The sequence below is a fragment of the Triticum urartu genome, chromosome 7A (assembly GCF_056163025.1).
Source record: "Triticum urartu cultivar PI428250 chromosome 7A, HENAU_Tu73, whole genome shotgun sequence".
Classification (NCBI taxonomy): Eukaryota; Viridiplantae; Streptophyta; class Magnoliopsida; order Poales; family Poaceae; genus Triticum; species Triticum urartu.
Window position 1 is genome coordinate 575,268,306 of NC_141879.1, and position 22,532 is coordinate 575,290,837.

The following is a 22,532-nucleotide window of genomic DNA, read 5'->3' on the forward strand; positions in this document are numbered from 1 at the left end:
CGCGAAACACTTAGGTTGACTTGACGAGCCTAGCATGTACAGACATGGCCTCGGAACACAAGAGACCGAAAGGTCGAGCATGAGTCGTATGGTAGATACGATCAACATGAAGATGTTCACCGATGATGACTAGTCCGTCTCACGTGATGATCGGACACGGCCTAGTTGACTCGGATCATGTAATCACTTAGATGACTAGAGGGATGTCTATCTGAGTGGGAGTTCATAAGATGAACTTAATTATCCTGAACATAGTCAAAAGGTCTTCGCAAATTATGTAGTAGCTCGCGCTTCAGTTCTATTGTTTAGATATGTTCCTAGAGAAAATTTAGTTGAAAGTTGATAGTAGCAATTATGCGGACTAGGTCCGTAAACTGAGGATTGTCCTCATTTGCTTCATAGAAGGCTTATGTCCTTAATGCACCTCTCAGTGTGCTGAACCTCGAACATCGTCTGTAGATGTTGCGAACATCTGACATACACATTTTGATAACTACGTGATAGTTCAGTTAAACGGTTTAGAGTTGAGGCATCGAAGACGTTTTGAAACGTCACGAAACATATGAGATGTTTCGAGGGCTGAAATTGGGATTTCAGGCTCGTGCCCACGTCAAGAGGTATAAGACCTCCGACGATTTTCTTAGCCTGCAAACTAAGGGAGAAAAGCTCAATTGTTGAACTTGTGCTCAGATTGTCTGAGTACAACAATCGCTTGAATCGAGTGGGAGTTGATCTTCCAGATGAAATAGTGATGGTTCTCCGAAGTCATTACCACCAAGCTGCTAGAGCTTCGTGATGAACTATAATATATCAGGGACATATATGATGATCCTTGAGATATTCGCGATGTTTGACACCACAAAAGTAGAAATCAAGAAGGAGCATCAATTGTTGATGGTTGGTGAAACCACTAGTTTCAAGAAGGGCAAGGGCAAGAAGGGATACTTAATGAAACGGCAAATCAGCTGCTGTTCTAGTGAAGAAACCCAAGGTTGAACCCAAACCCGAGACTAAGTGCTTCTGTAATAAGGGGAAAAGCCACTGGAGCAGAATTACCCTAGATACTTGGTAGATGAGAAGGCTGGCAAGGTCGATAGAAGTATATTGGATATACATTGTGTACTTTACTAGTACTCCTAGTAGCACCATGGTATTGGATACCGGTTCGGTTGCTAAGTGTTAGTAACTCGAAATAAAAGCTACAGAATAAACGGAGACTAGCTAAAGGTGAGCTGACGATATGTGTTGGAAGTGTTTCCAAGGTTGATATGATCAAGCATCGCACGCTCCCTCTACCATCAAGATTGGTGTTAAACCTAAGTAATTGTTATTTGGTGTTTGCGTTGAGCATAGACATGATTGGATTATGTCTATCGCAATACAGTTATTCATTTAAAGAGAATAATAGTTACTCTCTTTATTTGAATAATACCTTCAATGGTCTTGCACCTAAAATGAATGGTTCATTAAATCTCGATCGTAGTGATACACATGTTCATGCCAAAAGATATAAGATAGTACCACCTACTTGTGGCACTGCCACTTAAGTCATATCGGTATAAAACGCATGAAGAAGCTCCATGTTGATGGATCTTTGGGCTCACTCGTTTTTGAAAAGTTTGAGACATGCGAACCATGTCTATTGGTGTATATGCATGAAGAAACTCCATGCAAATGGACCATTTGGACTCACTTGATTTTGAATCACTTGAGACATGCAAATCATACCACATGGGCAAGATGACTGAAAGCCTCGTTTTTAGTAAAATGGAACTAGAAAGCAACTTGTTGGAAGTAATACATTTTGATGTGTGCAGTCCAATGAGTGCTGAGGCGTGTAGTGGATATCGTTATGCTCTTACTTCACAGATGATTTGAGTAGATGTTGAGTATATTTACTTGATGAATCACGAGTCTGAATTATTGAAAGGTTCAAGTAATTTCAGGGTGAAGTTGAAAGATCGTCGTGACAAGAGGATAAAATATCTATGATATGATCATAGAGATGAATATCTGAATTACGAGTTTGGCACAGAATTAAGACATTGTGGAAATTGTTTCACAACTAATACAGCCTGGAACACCATAGTGTGATGGTGTGTCCGAACATCATAACTGCACCTTATTGGATATGATGCATACCATGATGTCTCTTATCGAATTACCACGATAGTTTATGGGTTAGGCATTAGAGACAGCCATATTCACTTTAAATAGGGTACCGTAATTCCGATGAGATGACACCGTATGAACTATGGTTTAGAGAAACCTAAGCTGTCATTTCTTAAAAGTTTGGGGTTGCGACGCTTATGTGGAAAAGTTTCAGGCCAATAAGCTCGAACCCAAAGCGGATAATTACATCTTCATAGGACACCCAAAACAGTTGGGTATACCTCCTGTCTCAGATCCGAAAGCAATAAGGGATTGTTTCTGGAATCAGGTCCTTTCTCGAGGAAAAGTTTCTCTTGAAAGAATTGAGTGGGAGGATGGTGGAGACTTGATGAGGTTATTGAACTGTCTCTTCAACTAGTGTGTGGCAGGGCACAGGGAGTTGTTCCTGTGGCACCTACACCAATTGAAGTGGAAGCTTATGATAGTGATCATGAAACTTCAGATCAAGTCACTACCAAACCTCGTGGGATGACAAGGATGCGTACTACTTCAGAGTGGTACGTAATCCTGTCTTGGAAGTCATGTTGCTAGACAACATTGAACCTACGAGCTATGGAGAAGCGATGGTGGGCCTGGATTCCAAAATGGCTCGAGGCCATATAATCCGAGAGAGGATCCATATATGAAAACAAAGTGTAGACTTTGGAAGAACTACTTGATGGTCGTAAGGCTGTTAGGTACATATGGATTTTAAAAGGAAGACGGACAATGATGGTAAGTATCACCATTAAGAAAGCTCGACTTGTCGTTAAGATGTTTTCCGACAAGTTCAAGGAGTTGACTACGATGAGACTTTCTCACTCGTAGCGATGCTAAGAGTCTGTTGGAATTATATTAATGATTACTGCATTATTTATGAAATCTTGCAGATAGGATGTCAAAACATTGTTTCCTCGACGATTTTCTTGAGGAAAGGTTGTATGTGATACAACCGGAAGGTTTTGTCAATCCTGAAAGATGCTAATAAGTATGCAAAGCTCCAGCAATCCTTCTAAGGACTGGAGTAAGCATCTCGGAGTTGGAATGTATGCTTTGATGAGATGATCAAAGATTTTGGGTGTATACAAAGTTTATGAGAAACTTGTATTTCCAAAGAAGTGAGTGGGAGCACTATAGAATTTCCGATGAGTATATGTTGTTAACATATTGTTGATCAGAAATGATGTAGAATTTCTGGAAAGCATATAGGGTTATTTGAAAAGTGTTTTTCAATGGAAAACCTGGATTAAGCTACTTGAACGTTGAGCATCAAGATCTATGAGGATAGATCAAAACGCTTAATGGTACTTTCAAATGAGCACATACCTTGACATGATCTTGAAGGTGTTCAAGATGGATCAGTCAAAGAAGGAGTTCTTGCCTGAGTTGTAAGGTATGAAGTTAAGACTTAAAGCTCGACCACGGCAGAAGAAAGAGGAAGGACTAAGGTCGTCCCCTATGCTTTTGTCATAGGCTCTATACGGTATGCCATGCTGAGTACCGCACCTGATGTGTGCCTTGCCACATATCTGGCAAGAGGGTACAAAGGTAATCTACGAGTAGATCACCACATAGCGGTCTAAATTATCCTTAGAGGAATAAGGATATGTTTCTCGGTTATGGAGGTGATAAAGAGTTCGACGTAAAGAGTTACGTCGATGCAAGCTTAACACCTATCCGGATAGCTCTGAGTAGAGATACCGGATATGTATAATGGAGCAACAATTTAGAATAGCTCCAAGTAGAACAGTTATTTGGAATGGCTCCAAATGTAGCATAGTAGTTGCATCCACAAGATGACATAGAAATTTGCAAAGTACATATGGATCTGAATGTTGCAGACCCGTTGACTAAAACCTCTCTCACAAGCAACATGATCAAACCCAGAACTCATTGAGTGTTAATCACATAGTGATATGAACTAGATTGTGAACTCTAGTAAACTCTTTGGATGTTGGTCACATGGCGACGTGACCTGTGAATGTTAATCACATGGCGATGTGAACTAGATTATTGACTCTAGTGCAAGTGGGAGACTGTTGGAAATATGCCCTAGAGGCAATAATAAATTGATTATTATTATATTTCCTTGTTCATGATAATCGTTTATTATCCATGCTATAATTGTATTGATAGGAAACTCAGATACATGTGTGGATACATAGACAACACCATGTCCCTAGTAAGCCTCTAGTTGACTAGCTCGTTGATCAATAGATGGTTACGGTTTCCTGACCATGGACATTGGATGTCGTTGATAACGGGATCACATCATTAGGATAATCATGTGATGGACAAGACCCAATCATAAGCCTAGCACAAAGATCGTGTAGTTCGTATGCTAAAGCTTTTCTAATGTCAAGTATCATTTCCTTAGACCATGAGATTGTGCAACTCCCGGATACCGTAGGAATGCTTTGGGTGTGCCAAACGTCACAACGTAACTGGGTGGCTATAAAGGTACACTACGGGTATCTCCGAAAGTGTCTGTTGGGTTGGCACGAATCGAGACTGGGATTTGTCACTCCGTGTAAACGGAGAGGTATCTCTGGGCCCACTCGGTAGGACATCATCATAATGTGCACAATGTGATCAAGGAGTTGATCACGGGATGATGTGTTACGGAACGAGTAAAGAGACTTGCCGGTAACGGGATTGAACAAGGTATCGGGATACCGACGATCGAATCTCGGGCAAGTATCGTACCGCTAGACAAAGGGAATTGTATACGGGATTTATTAAGTCCTTGACATCGTGGTTCATCCGATGAGATCATCGTGGAACATGTGGGAGCCAACATGGGTATCCAGATCCCGCTGTTGGTTATTGACCGGAGAGTCATCTCGGTCATGTCTGCATGTCTACACACTTAAGGTTCGATGATGCTAGGGTTATAAGGAATAGATATACGTGGTTACCGAATGTTGTTCGGAGTCCCGGATGAGATCCTGGACGTCACGAGGAGTTCCAGAATGGTCCGGAGGTAAAGATTTATATATGGGAAGTCCTATTTTGGTCACCGAAAAAGTTTTGGATTTTATCGGTAACGTACCGGGACCACCGGGAGGGTCCCGGGGGTCCACCAAGTGGGGCCACAAGCCTCGGAGGGCTGCATGGGCCAAGTGTGGGAGGGGACCAGCCCCAGGTGGGCTGGTGCGCCCCCCCACCAAGGCCCAAGGCGCCACCAAGAGGGGAAGGGGGCAAACCCTAGGGCAGATGGGCCCTAAGGCCCACCCTGGTGCGCCTCCCCCTCTCCCCTCCCCTTGGCCGCCCCTAGATGGGATCTAGGGGGCTGCCGCCACCCCTAGGGAGGGAACCCTAGGTGGGGGCGTAGCCCCTCCCCTTCCCCTATATATACTTGAGGTTTGGGCTGCCCAACACACACGAGTTCCTCTCCTTCTTGGCGCAGCCCTACCCCTCTCCCTCCTCGTCTCTTGCGGTGCTTGGCGAAGCCCTGCTGGAGTACCACGCTCCTCCACCACCACCACGCCGTTGTGCTGCTGCTGGATGGAGTCTTCCTCAACCTCTCCTTCTCCCCTTGCTGGATCAAGGCGTAGGAGACGTCACCGGGCTGTACGTGTGTTGAACGCGGAGGTGCCGTCCGTTCGGCACTAGGATCTCCGGTGATTTGGATCACGACGAGTACGACTTCTTCAACCCCGTTCTCTTGAACGCTTCCGCTTCGCGATCTACAAGGGTATGTAGATGCACTCCTCTCTCTCGTTGCTAGATGACTCCATAGATTGATCTTGGTGATGCGTAGAAAATTTTAAAATTCTGCTACGTTCCCCAACACGTTCATCACATCATTCTCCTAATGATGTGATACCGTTATCAAATGACAACTCGTGTCCATGGTTAGAAAACCTTAACCATCTTTCATCAATGAGCTAGTCAAGTAGAGGCTCACTAGGGACACAGTGTTTGTCTATGTATTCACGCATGTATTTAGGTTTCCAATCAATACAATTCTAGCATGAATAATAAACATTTATCATGAATAAGGAGATATAAAATGACAACTTTATTATTTCCTCTAGGGCATATTTCCTTCAAGTGTGAGTTGGACTTCAAACCTCATACTTACCCTTTGGAAGTTACGATGCTTCCTGGGAGATTCTCCAGTTTCAAAAAATGTAGCACTAACTATTCTGAAGTTGTTAGAAATTAAAAAAAACACTTGAGATCATTTTATGACACTATACCAAATTTAATAATTTTTGGGTTTTATATTTTTCCATAGTAGAGAAACATGTAACCTATACTTAAGTGTTTGTACTTTCACGCATAAATGTTTGAATTTTCCATACATTTTTCTTTGATAACATAATAAAAGTAAAGGGTAACTAAAATGTGATTTTTCTTCTAAACTGTTAGTATATTTTGTTATGCCAGTAGTTCAATGTTTGATTATATGCAGTTGAAAACTAGAAATTCATTAAATGTCTTAAAAGTAGCAAATGGATTCAAAAAATGTGAAATTTGGACCTAAATAATTTAATGTGGTACTATCAATTGAGAATAAATTTGGAGAACTTTTGACCAATAATTTGTTAACATACTTAACATGGTGCCTTAAACTGAAATTTTAGTAAAAGAAAATCCAAATATTCCAAAAAATATGGAAGAATAAGGGTATGTTACTATAAAATAATGTAATATCAAGTTATAGTATGAACTACAAGTTGAAATGAAGAGGTGCCTCATGCTTTCGCTTTGAAAGTTACGTTGCTTCGTGGGAGATGATTAACAACAAAGTTATCAAACTCTTCTAGCATTGAGTAGGAGACTTATTATAAGGAATGACCCATTCATCAAATTTATTCCTACACGGAGGGGCACAACCGCACAAGCGAGCACAACAGGAAGGGGCAGGCGAGGAAATGGTGTTTTCCTCCACCCTTCTCCATTTTTATCTATGTTTTTAGTTGCATGTAGTATGAATTTGCACTGACTACTGATGAACTTTGATTCTTTTGTCCAGCGATGAACTATGGTCCGGCTGTATCGAATTTTAGCTTGTTCGTTGTGTTTATCAACATAGCATTGTATGGGCTAAATGGATTTTGGGGTTCGGATAAGACGGACGTAGATGTGGGAGCAGACAAATTAGGTGTGTGATAAATGATAACCCACAAGTATAGGGGATCAATTGTAGATTTTTTGATAAATAAGAGTCTCAAACCTAACGAGAGATAAAGGTATAAATTATATTCTCTTCAAGTTCTATCGACCACCGATACAACTGTATGCACACTTAAAGTTCGCTTTACTTAGAACAAGTATAAAATTATTTTGTGGGGATAAAACTAGAACTACTTCGCAAGAATAAAACTATAGGAGTACTCAGCGAGAATAAAACTAGGAAGATTGTTCATAGGCAATTGAATATAACATAATAGATACTTATCATATGCAATGAGGAAGAGGCATACGCTAACACACTTTTTGTACTTGGATCATATGCACTTATGATTGGAACTCTAGCAAGCATCCACAACTACTAAATATCATTAAGGTAAAACCCAACCATAGCATTAAGTAACAAGTCCTCTTTACTCTCATACGTAACAACCCCTTACTCGGGTATAAACTTCTGTCACTCTAGCCACCCACTATAAGCTAATCATGAACGTATTGCAAAACCCTACATTTGTACTCCCACACGCTTGCGCGACTCAGAGGGCACCATAGGATAGCACCAGTTTAACATACAACTTATATCAATCACACCATACCACAATTAACATGTAGGATAAAAAGAATCTACTCAAACATCATAGGATTGCCACACATCTTTGGATAATTATATATAGCGTTAAGCATCATGTTTAAGTAGAGATTGCAACGCAGAGAAGAGGTGTTACACTGCTGCATACAGGGGGGAGAGTTGGTGTTGACGGCGGTGAAGTTGTTGGTGTAGATCGCCGTCATGATGGTTGCCCCGGCAGCGTTCCCGCCACCGGGAGATAGGGTGAGAGAGCCCTCCTCCTTCTTATTCTTCCTTGGTCTCCCCCTAGATGGGAGAAAAGTTTTCCCTCTGGTCCATGGCCGCCATGGCTCCCGGAGGGCAGGAGCCCCTTCAAGATTGGATCTCTCTCTCTCTCTCTCTCTCTCTCTCTCTCTCTCTCGTGTTTTGCGTTCGTGTTTTCTAGCCGAAGATCGTTTCTTAAATTTTCGAAGATCCATAACTCCGATTGGGATGAAATTTTGAGGAGATTTTTATCCAGATTTTAGCTTCCTCGTGGCTGAAGGACACCTCCAACCGACTTACAGAGGCACTACAAGCCCTCTAGGCGCGCCCAGGGTAGGAGGGCGCGTCCCTTGAGCTTGTGGGCTCCTCGAGTATCGTCTCATGGTGATTCTTTTTTCCCAAAAATCGCATATATTCCAAAATAAATCTCCGTAAATTAGTAAATTTTTATCATGTTTGGACTTCGTTTGATACAGATTTTCTGCGAAACAAAAAACATGCAATAAACAGGAACTGGCAGTGGGCACCGGATCAATATGTTAGTCCCAAATTTTTTATAAAATATTATCAAAAGTATATAAAAGTTGTAGAATATTGGCATGAAACAAACATAAATTATAGATACGATGGAGACGTATCAGTGTGCCCGGTCACTGCCCAATGGCGCGCCGTTCGCAGACGTTTGGGGGTCCGAATTTGGTGTTTTGTGGCCGTATATGCTCTTACATGCTAACAAAAAGCATTTCAAGCTTTCAATAGGGACAAATAAAAAACATTTACACCAGGGATTTTCTTATGACATGCTTCCACTGAGATTTAAACCAAATAGAACTTAAATGTTTACTAAAATTAAGAGATGGCATAATAAGAACCATAGAAACTAAATTATAGTATGAGTAACAAGATTTATGACATGATGAAACAATGTATTTGGAATTGTGTTCTTTTTACTCCCTCTATTCCATAATATAAGGCACATAAGTGTTTGTGAGTACTCAACGTCTTAAAGTTTGACAACAAATAATTATCAATGTATATGAATTTAGCATGTAACAATGGAATTGTTCTAATTGTCTTGTAAAGTACTTTTTTGTCATCTATTTTTTTAATACTTGTGTATGCATTATATCTGTGAGATTTGCAGTCAAAGTTGTACATTGGGCTTTGAAGAATCAAAGGTACACTATATTTTGGAACCAAGGAGTAATATGGTTTTAGTGCCATCTTGGTCTCTGTTTGATTTGATGTCACTTTTGTGACCCACAGAGACCTCCTATATGACGCCTCCTATGGCGTCAAGTAGTCGAGACTTCACACAGGTGTCTCCGACCGGGACTAGCCCAATAAGTTTGTGAACATTGTTTCTGTAGTGATTGAGTCCTCTTGCGGTACTTTTTTTGTCTTATCTGTTTCGCTTTGGTTTTCCAGTTTTCTGTTTTTCATAAATACATGAAATTTTAAATACAAAAAAAGAATGTGTATTTTTTAAAGTGTTCAATGTATAAAAATTTGTTCACTGTAGATAAAAAATGTTGGGCGTGTATTTAAAAAATGTTGGCTCTGAATTAAAGAAGTTCATGTGTATTTAATACATGTCCACTCTGAATTAAAAATGTTTACGTGTATTAAAAAGTGGTTTTCATGTTTAATGAAAATGCATGTGTATTAATAATGTTCATGATGCTTAAACAATTGTTCACCATGTATTTAGAAAAAATAAAAAGAGGAAAAAGAAAAATAATCTAATAAATACAGAATGAAAAAGGAGAATCAAACATATCATCGGAAAGAAAATAAAAACACAACAAAAATGAAAAAAAATGCTTCAGCAAACGGAGCAGACGAAACCAGCAGAAACCTGAATTGGGCTGACCCAATTCACGTCGCACGTGAGCGTTGACGTCCAATAAGATTTGCCTGCTCCACTAGGCCCAGTAAGCACTCATGTTTTCTACATTTTTACTATTGGAGCCAGTAATAAGATTTGTTTGCTCAGTAGGACTTTTGTGTGCTTTTCAATTAGACCCAGTAATATGTTATTGTGTTTGGCTCATTTGATATGATCTTCCTGAAAATCCAATATTGGTTGGCCCTGAGCCCTCGTTCATGTTAGTCCAAACCTGTGGGGCTATATCTCGCGTATTATGAGACATAGCTCCACCTCGCCTTTAGCACTCTGTGTTGCGTAGCCTTAGTGGGCTAATATAGTCAAACGGTTTTCGTAAGGTTGGTTTGTGAAACCATCCACTATCTTTGGAAAGGTACCATCTATTATTCTGTGTACCCCTAAAAAAATCTATTATTATGTGTTTCTCTTTATAGTTTTTATTATTTTTTCTATATGGTTTCCATTTTTTCAAATACATGTCGATTTTTTAATACAAATTATAGATTTTTCTGTATACACGCAGAAAATTTTCTTTAGTACACTTTGAACATTTTTGTGAATACATGATGAGCATTTTTAATAACCCTTTTGAATGTATATTTCATATTTCATATTCTTCTGAATGGTATGAAATATTTTTAAATTACGTGAACATTATTGTTGTTTCCTAAACAGTTTTTAAAGTCACTAACATACTTGAACATTTGTTTAAGGGTCAATACATTATTTTGAATGGTATGAGACATCTTCGAAATTATGTCAATATATTTTTTCATTGCACACACATTTTTTTCTAAATGTCACAAACATATTTTTGAAATGCGTGAATATTTTTACGACATGTCACAATCATTTCTTTGAATGGTACAACGCATTTTCTTAAAATTGCACAAATACCTTTTTACATTGCACAAACATTTTCTTAAATGTCACAAACATACTTCTGTTAAATGCTCTAGCATGATTTAAATTACATGAACTTTTTAAAATGGTATGATTTTCTAAAATATATCACATACATTTTATAGAATATCATTAACATTATGACTGAAATGCGGGAAGATTTTTGGAATATCAAGATTTCTTTGAAGGCAATAAACATTTTTAAAAGTTTCCCAAATATTTTATTACATTGTATAAACATTTTATAACGTGTGGTGTATATTTGTTAAAACTGACTAAGTAACTTTTGTAAAACATATGAACTAAAACTATTACACTCATTTTGGAATGGAGGGACTATATTTTAAGATTTTTTGAAATATTATAAAAAATCGAAATATATATTTTTTGAGACAAATATTCGGAATATATAAAAAGAAACAAATAAACTTATATTTTTTAAGGAAGCTACATGCAAATAACTTTTGACTTGGCCGGCCAATTTAGTTCGGTCTCGCTACGGGCGATACAACGTGAGAGCTATGTCGCGCTTATAGCAATAGAGAGAATTCCTTATTTAACAAACAAATGATTTCTTCCCTATCTAGCAAGAAGTCTAAATTTTATGTCTTTTATAACACTTCTATCCATTTTTAGCCTAAATGGCTTTTAAAAAGACCATTTTGCCCCTCATGTAATATGTTTGTGCGTGAGCGGGTGCGTGCTGCCGTGCGCGTGCGCACATTTGTGCTACTGATGATGCGTGTGCGTGCATGTGTTGCTGCGTGTTTGTGGGTGCGTGCGTGTGTGCACGCCCGTGCGTACGTGTGTGATGCTCTGTGCGCGCGCGCGTGTGCGCTGTTGCATGTGTTGCTCGGTGTGTGCTGCCACGTACATGTGTGCTGCTGTGTGTGCTGCGTGCGTGCATCTGCCTGCGATGGTCACTCAGCGGCTCGCCGGACGGCCGGAGATGGTCGTGCCTCACATCTCACGGCCAGATCAGAGGCCAGATTGAAGATCGCCAGCACTGGTCAAAGGATGGGAATACGCTGCGGTGCGGCGGTTGTACCCGGCCATTGGAGAGGCATGTAGGAGATCACGTGATTTAGGCCTTCTTCTTACTGTATGGCCCCGTGGCCCAACTAATTGCAAGCAAAATAGCAGATGATGCATGAGCCTTTTCTAAAAAAAAGATGATGCATGAGCCTGTGTAGTCAAATTCCAATTTTCGTTCGTTCACTAGCGTGGTATGCGGGAACGACGTACCAAAATCCTGTGTAGTCAAGCCACTACACATATAATGTGGCTTCTCCACTGTGTGCTGTTGTGTGTGCGCGCATGCGTGTGTGTTGTTATGCGTGTATGTGCTGCTGCGTGTGTGTGCGCGATACTGCCCCGTAGTGATGTTGTGTTTGCTACTGTTCCACACACGCACATATTATATGAGGGGCAAAAGGGTCTTTTCAAGTGTCTTTTATGTTCAAAATAGACGAAAGTGTCATAAAAGGCATAAAATTTAGACTCGTTGTTATATAGGGAAGAAAAATATTTTCAATGTTAAATAAGAAAACGAAATTTAAAGTAGTGTCAAATAAGGAATTCTCTCATAGCAATATGATGGCTGCTGTCTCTTGCCTGAAGGAACTTTGCTCTGGCGTATGGATCGGGCCGGCTCTTTTCCTTCTCCTCCTGCCTTGCTCGGATCGATCTGTCCCTACTCGCTCGTTTGTTTGGTCTGTTTTTTTTTCACTTTTTACTGGTTTTCTGTTTTCTTGCTTTTCAATTATGTTTTTAACCCGGTTCTTACTGGTTTTTTTGCTTCTTTATGCTTTTCTTTGATTTTTTGTTTTCTCTGTTTTCCATTGATTTTCTTCATTTATTTCTTGGTTTTCACTAATTTTTTTTCATTTTCTTCTTCTTTTCTTCTATTTTTATATAATTTTCTTCGGGTTTTCTTGTTCTTTATTTATCTTTTTGTTTTGCGCTGGTTTTTACGGATTTCTTGTTTCCTTTTCTATTTTTCTTCGTTTCCTCATGGACTTTCCCGGTTTTCTTTGGGGTTCCCTTTTTCCTTGTTTCCGAGGCGTTTCTTTTTCTTCCTTCAGCTTTTTGGTTTTCACCGTTTTTTCTTCTGTTATGTTTCTTCTTTCTCATTTTTATTGGGTATTTTTTCTTTGTTTTCACTGTTTTTATACACATTTTTGGTACATATATCTAGTACATTTTTCTAATACAAGTTTAAGTTTTTTCAAATAAAAGATCAAAAAAATTGAATGCATGGTCAACATTTTTTATACATATTTAATATTTTTTGAATACATGGTCAACATTTTTTCTATACACATTTAAAATTTTCAAATGCTTAACTAACATTTTTTCAAATACAAGTTTAACATTATTTGAATACTTGGTCAAAAAAATTATATACACATTTAACAGTTTTCAAATGCTAGATTAATATTTTTCAAATACAGGTTTAGCATTTTAAAAACTTGGTCAACGTTTTTCCTATAGACATTTAAAACATTTTTCAAATGCTCGATTAACATTTTTCAAATACAAGATTAACATGTTTTTGGTATATGGTTAAGATTTTTTCTATATGATTTTAAAAATTTCAAATGCTTGATAAACATATTTCAAATACAAGTTTAACATTTTTAATACATTGTCAACATTGTTCTATACACATTTAACATTTTTCAAATACAAGTTTGATATTTTTTAATACATGGTTAACATTTTTTTCTATACACATTTAAAAAAATTCAAATGCTTGATTAACATTTTTCAAATACAAGTTTGGCATTTTTAAAACATGGTCAACATATTTTCTATACACATTTAAAACATTTTTCAAATACAAGATTAATATGTTGTTAGTACATGATCAAGATTTTTTCTTTATGATTTTAAGAGTTTCAAATGCTTGATTAACATATTTCAAATATAAGTTTAACATTTTTAATACATTGTCAATATTTTTTCTATACACATTTAACATTTTTAAATATAAGGTTGACATTTTTTAATACATGGTTAACATTTTTCTCTATACACATTTAACATTTTTGAAATGCTTGATTAAAATTTAAAATAATTTTTTAATTTTTTTCAAATGCTTGATTAATATTTTTTAAATACATGATCAACATTTTTATACATATTGTACAGTTTTTGTATACATTTTTCATACACACGATAAGCATTTTGTTTATACACATTTTTTTAAATGCTTGGTAGTTTTTTCAAATGTTTTATGTTAAGTTTTTTTGTAATATATTTATTAAGAATATTTGGAACTATAAACGAAAGTAAGAAAAAAGAAAAAAACGAACAAAAAACATGAAAAACAAAAACAAAAACGAGGCTGTGGCCTCCCGCACGACCAGTCCATTTAGGGAGCCGCCAGACGCGAGAGCAAGCGAGACCTAGCGCTGCCCGGCTTTTGCCGCCTGCGCATTGGCGTCAGCGACCAAGGCCGACCTCGTGCTCAGCACAGCACAGGCAGCAAGCCGTCAACCGGCACCCACCACACAGGCGAACACCTCCCGCGCAGGGCAGGGAAGCAATACTGGAGTTGGAGGGAGCTGGCGAGACGTCCTACTCGACTCCGACGCAGACGCGCGCCATGTGTTCGGCCAAATGCTTCTTCAGACTGCGGGCACAAGCGCGCTTGTCAGTAGAACTTCTTTATTCTCAGAAGCAAATTGAATCGCTCTCGTGATGGCCATTCTCTGTAGATGATGAATATATGAGAACGATACGTCACTGATATCCTGAAATCAGCTGTCCGGTTTGATTTTTGAGGCCTTGATGATAGATGTTCTCTTGTGCGAAGAGGGAAATAGTCTCGATTGTGATGCCCAGGCCTGTCTGCCGCAATTGTGTGTTCATTGCTGCTGAGGTTAGAAAATCATACATCAGTTTTGTCTTCCTCAATTGTACGGTAGTTTCTGCTTTTAGTTTAGAAAAGCATAAAACTGAGTTCTTTTTGCTGTTGACAGACAGTCATCCTACTTCGTAGTAATCCTGTGCCTTTCGTATTTGCATACTAATCGCGACCCTTACCTTCAGAATGCTAAATTTTGAATTGCTTTGGCTCTGTAATTTGTTTGAACTGATCATTTAAGAATTTCAGATAAGCGCAACCAGATCTTTTGACCCTTCCGCTAAAAGGTGTAACGTGGTAAATTTGTGGCAACAAGCAGCATGACATTCTTGTGCTTTTCTTGATGAATCCGGTGTATTTGAATGACATGGATCACCCTCTCGGCTGATGTGAACCACATGTTTTGCTGCTTATAAATATATTAAATACAAGTGCGTCCAGATACTTCTTAATGAAGGTTGTCTTTTCTTCTCAGGCATTCCTTTCCTGGTGGTTAGGTGGACTTTGGGGACACAGATTTGGTGTGAAGTGAACCATAGGGCCTTCATTTCTGATCATCAAGATGGCATGACTGATTTACGTCAGTCATCCTTCTGTTTTACTTAGTTAGTATATGCTCGTGCAATCATACACTTTCGCATATAATAAGGTCACAGGTTTTTCTCCTGTAATAATGCAGCATGTTCATGCTTCTGTCGAGCAAGAACTATTTCCTACCAACAGAGAGAGAAATCCAAAGCACTCTTTTTGGTAATTTTTGTTACATTAGTGTTGAAGAATAGAAACGGCGTCTTGTTAAGAGACCATTTGTCTGGTATTTATACCTGTACACCAGCCACGCAAAGCATCACTGTTCTCTGAAAAGAGAGACTGCACTTTGTATTAACACTATCCTTTGCACCCCTGCAGAAAATTTCACTATTCACGGAAACTATCAGAACAATAGAAACATATGATTCTACATAATTCGATGGCTACGAGTTTATTTCTAATGAGTTTGTTGATGCTTTTGCTTGACTCTAACCCCTGCACAGCTCTCTCATGGAGGAACAATAGTTTAGTGGATGATATTGGTATACCATGTCCAGTTTCTCCGCATCCATTTACTATGTGCAAGTCAGAGGCAGAAGCTTACGGCTATCCATGTGAAGATCACAAGGTATTGGAGCTCTTATGAATGTATTCCTAGACATCATTTTCGCATTTGAATTTATGCTTCCGTGATAAAATGCTGCCCTCTTGTGAAGTATATTGTCTAAATCTATGGCAGGTCACAACTGAAGATGGATATATTCTTAGCTTAAAAAGGATTCCTCATGGTCATGATACTGATAACTCAACCGGGGATCAGAAGACAAGGCAACCAATACTGCTATTCCACGGGCTTTTTGTGGTAAGGGCGTTGTTTGAGAAATCTTGGTCCTCTGAGATTTATGCATAGCTGAATCAAATGTCTGGATTGACAGGATGGCGTTTCTTGGCTACTGGGTACACCAGAACAATCACTTGGCTTTATTTTGGCAGATGGTGGGTTTGATGTTTGGCTAGCGAACACTCGTGGAACTAATACCAGCCGCAAACATACATCGCTGTCCCCAAAAGATCCGGTTTTTGTCTCAAACCTAATAAAGAACTCATATGTCGTTAGATTTTCACCTATAGTATATTGACTAATATTTTTAGGCTTTCTGGGATTGGTCGTGGGACCAAATTGCTGAATATGATCTTCCAGCCGTGCTTGAGTTTGTTTATCACCACACAGGACGTCAAAAAGTCCACTATATTGGTCACTCACTGGTGAGCTCAGATGCCCCTCTTAATTTTTTTTGATAGGTTTACACTTGGGACTTGAGAAGTATACTGAAGCAGTTTTTGCTTTACTTTCTAGGGAACCTTGATTATTCTTGCAGCCTTCTCTGAGCACAAGTTACTACACTTAGTCCGATCAGCTGTGTTGCTCTGCCCAATTGCTTATCTGAGCAGAACTAGATCCGATCTCACCCGGCTTGCTGCTCAAATGTTCCTGGCAGAAGTAAAATACTGTTCAGGCTACTAGTGCTTATTGGAAATCACCACATTTGTAAACTATATGGGACTGATTTATCTCTTCCTTTTTGTCTTCCGCAGGCAGTTTACCGTATAGGTATTCATGAGTTCAATCCTGTTGGGTAGGTACCTTTACTACGACTGCTAATGTGTTTAAGTAGGAACAAAAGGCAGTATGTGCGCTTGATTACCAAGTTTGTGCTTGTGGTTTTGCATCTTGCGGCAACTTATTGATTATGAGTAGAGGTGCACATGTTTAAGATTTTCTACGAGGTTGTCGCTGTATGAATTTCAATGTGATATCAATGTTGACAAGTAAGAATCACATGTTTTTAGACTTGCCATTCCGGTAACCAGTCACAGCTCCTAATGTGCTGATTCCAGCCTCAAGTATTGACTGCTACAAATGTGCTGCTACATGACAGAAAAGTTGCAGCTCAACTTCTAGCCAAAGTATGTGGCGACCCTAAAATTGACTGCCACGATGTATTTTCTGCTCTTGCAGGTTTTTCCTTTCATAAAATTTTCTAGATTCCAAACAATATTTTACGTTCAGCTGAAGTTGGCCTTGTATCCTACTAACTGTGATTTGCTGACGGTTGAAGGACCGGACTGTTGCCTCAATAAATCAACTACATGTGCCTTCATGCTGCATGCTCCACAGCCTACGTCTATGAGAAACCTTATTCACTTGTCGCAGAGTAAGAATCGCAATCAGAAGCTTAAGTTTTCGCTTGTTCAAAGCTCAGGAACGATGTTAACTTTTCTCATCCCGATTTGCATGCAACCAGTGGTCAGGAGCGAAGGGGTCAGAAGGTACGACTATGGCAACGCCAAGGAAAACATGAAGCATTACAAGCAGCCACACCCTCCGCTGTACAACCTCTCATCCATTCCGACCCATGTCCCCATGCTCCTGACGCATGGCGGCCAAGACTTCCTCGGCGATGTCCCTGACACCAGGCACCTCCTGAAGACACTGGTCAGAAACCATGACTCCGATAACATCGAGGTGCAATACTTGCCCGACTATGCTCATGCTGACTTTGTGATAGCCTATAATGCTCCACGCCTCGTATATGAACCGATGGTCGACTTCTTTCAACGTCACTGAGGGTTACTACTTCACGTCTCTTCATGATCAGCTTCAGCTGTAATTTGGTTCCAGCCTATGCAACCGAAACTTCAACTTGCAAGTTGTCCATGTATATGGCTAGTCAAGCCATAGTATATACCTATATTTGTCAGGCTGATCATGCTAGAGAGTAAACTACGATCAAATAGCCAGTTTCATGTAACCAATTTATCCAGCATATCCTATGGAGCAAGTACCAAAAATGTTATATCAGACAATTATTGGAAGATCTCAAACTTCTGAAGAAAATGCTGTTGAACCTTCTCAGCTAATATCTTATTGTTTCCTATTTACACTGGGTTTTGTGGATGCTTATGTCGTCTTTATATCTGAAGGCTTAAAGCTGTTGTGAAAAAAGTACATTACTCTGTTTGGCAAATCATGCTGTAGTGAAAAGCTGTTATAGAGCTGTCAAAAATATAATAAAGTTAGATAGATTACCGTTATACTAATAGGTATGATTTGTATGCTTCTTGAACCCTAGTGCCCTGTGGGCCCACCCCGCGGCGTGGTGAGGCTAACAATGGCCAGTGGGAAGGCTCTTAGGTAGACGCAACGTGCGATGATTATGTCCTTCGTTCTGCCCGGTTAGGATTTACTATGGCACGCTTGTGTCCCTACCTGCTTGGGTTCTCCCTATCCCATTCTTGGCATTTTATCGGTTGTGGAGATGTGCTCTATGCCTCATTGGCAGATATAGCTACTTTGTTCGACGAAGTGGGCTTTGATTGTACACATTGTGTGCCTTGTGGCAGCGATGCACCGTGCATGTGTGGTATACTATAATCAACGTGGTGATTTTACTCCCCAAAAAATCAACATGATGATTAGTCCGATTTTTCCATCCGAAGTTGGTTTAGCGAGCAATGTCACCCTCGAATCTTCTTGTTCTCCACTCCCCTTTCATGGGGATCAAGGGGTTCTGAACTATCTAGGAGACCTCCTACGCTGGATCTGAAGTTTGCAAGACCAGTTATTTGACTTTTTGTCAAATCTCTTTCTGTTTCTAATTATAAGGTAAATGTTTGCTTGTACGATATAAGAAAGAAATGTATGGTGAAATTAGATTGATCAAAAAATTATTTGTTTTGTAAACGCAAATAATGTTTGTAGTTTCCAAGCACATTGCCACAAAAAGTGGCATCCTTCTCATGTCTCATTCTGGTTTCCTTCGACCAAACCAAGTGTCCCTCTTGTTGGGAAATGTTGCACGGAAAACAAAAAAATATATTCTACGCACACGCAAAATCTATCCATGAAGATGCATAGCAACGAGAGGGGAGAATGTGTTTACGTACCCTTGTAGACCGTAAGCAGAAGCGTTTATTAACGCGGTTGATGTAGTCAAACTTCTTCGCGATCCAACCGATCAAGTATCAAACGTACGACACCTCTGTTGGGAAACGTAGTAATTTCAAAAAAATTCCTATGCACACGCAAGATCATGGTGATGCATAGCAACGAGAGGGGAGAGTGTGTCCACGTACCCTCGTAGACCGAAAGCGGAAGCGTTAGCACAACACGGTTGATGTAGTCGTACGTCTTCACGATTCGACCGATCAAGCACCGAACGCACGGCACCTCCGAGTTCTGCACACGTTCAACTCGATGACGTCCCTCGAACTCCGATCCAGCCGAGCTTTGAGGGAGAGTTCTGTCAGCACGACGGCGTGGTGACGATGATGATTTTCTACCGACGCAGGGCTTCGCCTAAGCACTGCTACGATATGACCGAGGTGGATTATGGTGTAGGGGGGCACCGCACACGGCTAAAAGATCCAAGAAATCAATTATTGTGTCTATGGGGTGCCCCCTCCTCCGTATATAAAGGGGGGAGGAGGAGGGGGCCGGCCAAGAGGAGGAGGCGCGCCCAAGGGGGGGCAATCCTACTCCAAGTAGGTTTTGCCCCCCTTTCCTATTCCAACTAGGAGAAGGGGGAAGGAGGAGGTGGAGAGAAGGAAGGAGAAGGGGGGCCGCCGCCCCCTTCCCTTTGCCAATTCGGATTGGGGCAAGGGGGGCCGCGCGCCACCTCCTGCTGCCTCTCCTCTTCCACCACTTTGGGCCCATGAGGCCCAATAACCCCCGGGGGTTCCGGCAACCCCCGGTACTCCGGTATATATCCGATAACCCCCGAAACCATTCCGGTGTCCGATTATAGTTGTCCAATATATCAATCTTCATGTCTCGACCATTTCGAGACTCCTCGTCATGTCCATGATCACATCCGGGACTCTGAACTACCTTCGGTACATCAAAACACATAAACTCGAATGTTAAGCGTGCGGACCCTACGGGTTCGAGAACTATGTAGACATGACCGAGACACGTCTCCGGTCAATAACCAATAGCGGAACCTGGATGCTCGTATTGGCTCCTACATATTCTACGAAGATCTTTTATCGGTCAAACCGCATAACAACATACGTTGTTCCTTTTGTCATCGGTATGTTACTTGCCCGAGATTCGATCGTCAGTATCTCAATACCTAGTTCAATCTCGTTATCGGCAAGTCTCTTTACTCATTCCATAACACATCATCCCGCAACTAACTCATTAGTTGTAATCCTTGCAAGGCTTAAGTGATGTGTATTACCGAGTGGGCCCAGAGATACCTCTCCGACAATCGGAGTGACAAATCCTAATCTCGAAATACGCCAACCCAACAAGTACCTTCGGAGACACCTATAGAGCACATTTATAATCATCCAGTTACGTTGTGATGTTTGGTAGCACACAAAATGTTCCTCCGGTAAACGAGAGTTGCATAATCTCATAGTCACAGGAACATGTATAAGTCATAAAGAAAGCAATAGCAACAAAGTTAAACGATCAAGTGCTAAGCTAACGGAATGAGTCAAGTCAATCACATCATTCTCCTAATAATGTGATCCCGTTAATCAAATGACAACTCTTTGTCTATGGCTAGGAAACATAACCATCTTTGATTAACGAGCTAGTCAAGTAGAGGCATACTAGTGACGCTCTGTTTGTCTATGTATTCACACATGTATCACGTTTCCGGTTAATATAATTCTAGCATGAATAATAAACATTTATCATGATATAAGGAAATAAATAATAACTTTATTATTGCCTCCAGGGCATATTTCCTTCAACCTCCGCGTTTAGTACACGTTCAGCTCGGTGACGTCCTGGCCTTCTTGATCCAGCAAGACGGTGAAGTGATGGATGAGTTCCGGCAGCACAAGGGCGTGGTGACGGCGGTGGTCATGCTATCTCCGCAGGGCTTCGCCTAAGCACTATGAAAATATGACCAGGGACGAAACAGTGGAGGGGGGCACACGGCTAAGAGATTGTCGTGGTCTATGTGTGGCGCCCCCTCCCACATATATATAGGTGGGGGAGAAGGAAGGCAGCCAGGAGGCACCCCAAGTGGGGCTGAATCCCACTTGGGCTCCTGCCCCTAGCCGCGCCCCCCTGCCATGTATGTGTGCGGGATGAAGGCAGGGGGAGGTGGCGCCCCTCCCCCTTCCTTTCTCATATGAGGAAAGGTGGGAGGGGCCAACCCTCCCCTTTCCTTCTCCTAAGGCAGGCCGGCCAGGGAGAGGGGCGCACCAGCCCCCTTGTGGGATGATGTGTCTCTCCCTTGGCCCATTAGGCCAATAGACCTCCCGGGGGTGTTCGGAACCCCTTCCGGCGATCCGATGACTACCCGGTGCACTCTGAAACTCTTCCGGTGTCCGAATAGTATCGTCCTATATATCAATCTTTACCTCTGGACTATTCTGGAGCTCCTCGTCATGTCAGTAATCTCATCCGGGACTCTGAACAACATTCAGTCACCAAAACATATAACTCATGTAACACTATATCGTCAACAAACGTTAAGCGTGCGGACCCTACGGGTTCGAGAACTATGTAGACATGACCGCGACACCTCTCCGGTCAATAACCAATAGCGGAACCTGGATGCCCATATTGACTCATACATATTCTATGAAGATCTCTATCGGTCGAACCTTATGACAACATACGTAATTCCCTTTGTCTATTGGTATGTTACTTGCCTGAGATTCGATCATCGGTATCTTCATACCTAGTTAAATCTCGTTACCGGCAAGTCTCTTTACTCGTTACATAATACACCATCTTGTAACTAACTCCTTAGTCATTTTGCTTGCAGGGCTTCTTATGATGTGTATTACGGAGAGGGCCCAGAGATACCTCTCCGTCACAGAGTGACAAATCCTAATCTCGATCTATGCCAACTCAACAAACACCTTCGAAGATACCTGTAGAGCATCTTTATGATCACCCAGTTACGTTGTGATGTTTGATAGCACACAAGGTATTCCTCCGGTATCCGGGAGTTGCATAATCTCATAGTCAAAGAAATATGTATTTGGCAATAAGAAAGCAATAGCAATAAAGTGAACGATCAAATGCTAAGCTAACGGATGAGTTTTGTCCATCACAATATTCTCCTAATGATGTGATCCCGTATCAAGTGACAACACATGTCTATGGTTAGGAAACCTTAACCATCTTTGATCAACGAGCTAGTCAAGTAGAGGCTCACTAGGGACACAGTATTTGTTTATGT

General features: G+C 40.6%; 1 protein-coding gene across 1 annotated transcript; it reads left to right on the forward strand.

Annotated features, from left to right (window-relative positions):
* The first annotated feature begins 14,274 nt into the window (after positions 1-14,274).
* Positions 14,275-18,247, forward strand: LOC125524351 (triacylglycerol lipase 2-like). Its single transcript, XM_048689415.2, has 9 exons — positions 14,275-15,946; positions 16,058-16,180; positions 16,254-16,394; positions 16,471-16,584; positions 16,676-16,819; positions 16,915-16,955; positions 17,259-17,338; positions 17,439-17,534; positions 17,625-18,247. The coding sequence occupies exons 1-9, from the start codon at positions 15,740-15,742 to the stop codon at positions 17,945-17,947; spliced, it is 1,269 nt and encodes a 422-aa protein (XP_048545372.2). The 5' UTR covers positions 14,275-15,739; the 3' UTR covers positions 17,948-18,247.
* The last annotated feature ends 4,285 nt before the right edge of the window (positions 18,248-22,532 follow it).

Bases quoted from the DNA above. Each gene is read 5' to 3' on its own strand.
- LOC125524351 (XM_048689415.2), top strand. From the start codon at position 15,740: ATGATTCTACATAATTCGATGGCTACGAGTTTATTTCTAATGAGTTTG. The intron at 16,395-16,470 runs GTTTTTGTCTCA...TAATATTTTTAG, and splicing joins CGCTGTCCCCAAAAGATCCG to GCTTTCTGGGATTGGTCGTG. The intron at 16,585-16,675 runs GTGAGCTCAGAT...TTTACTTTCTAG, and splicing joins ACTATATTGGTCACTCACTG to GGAACCTTGATTATTCTTGC.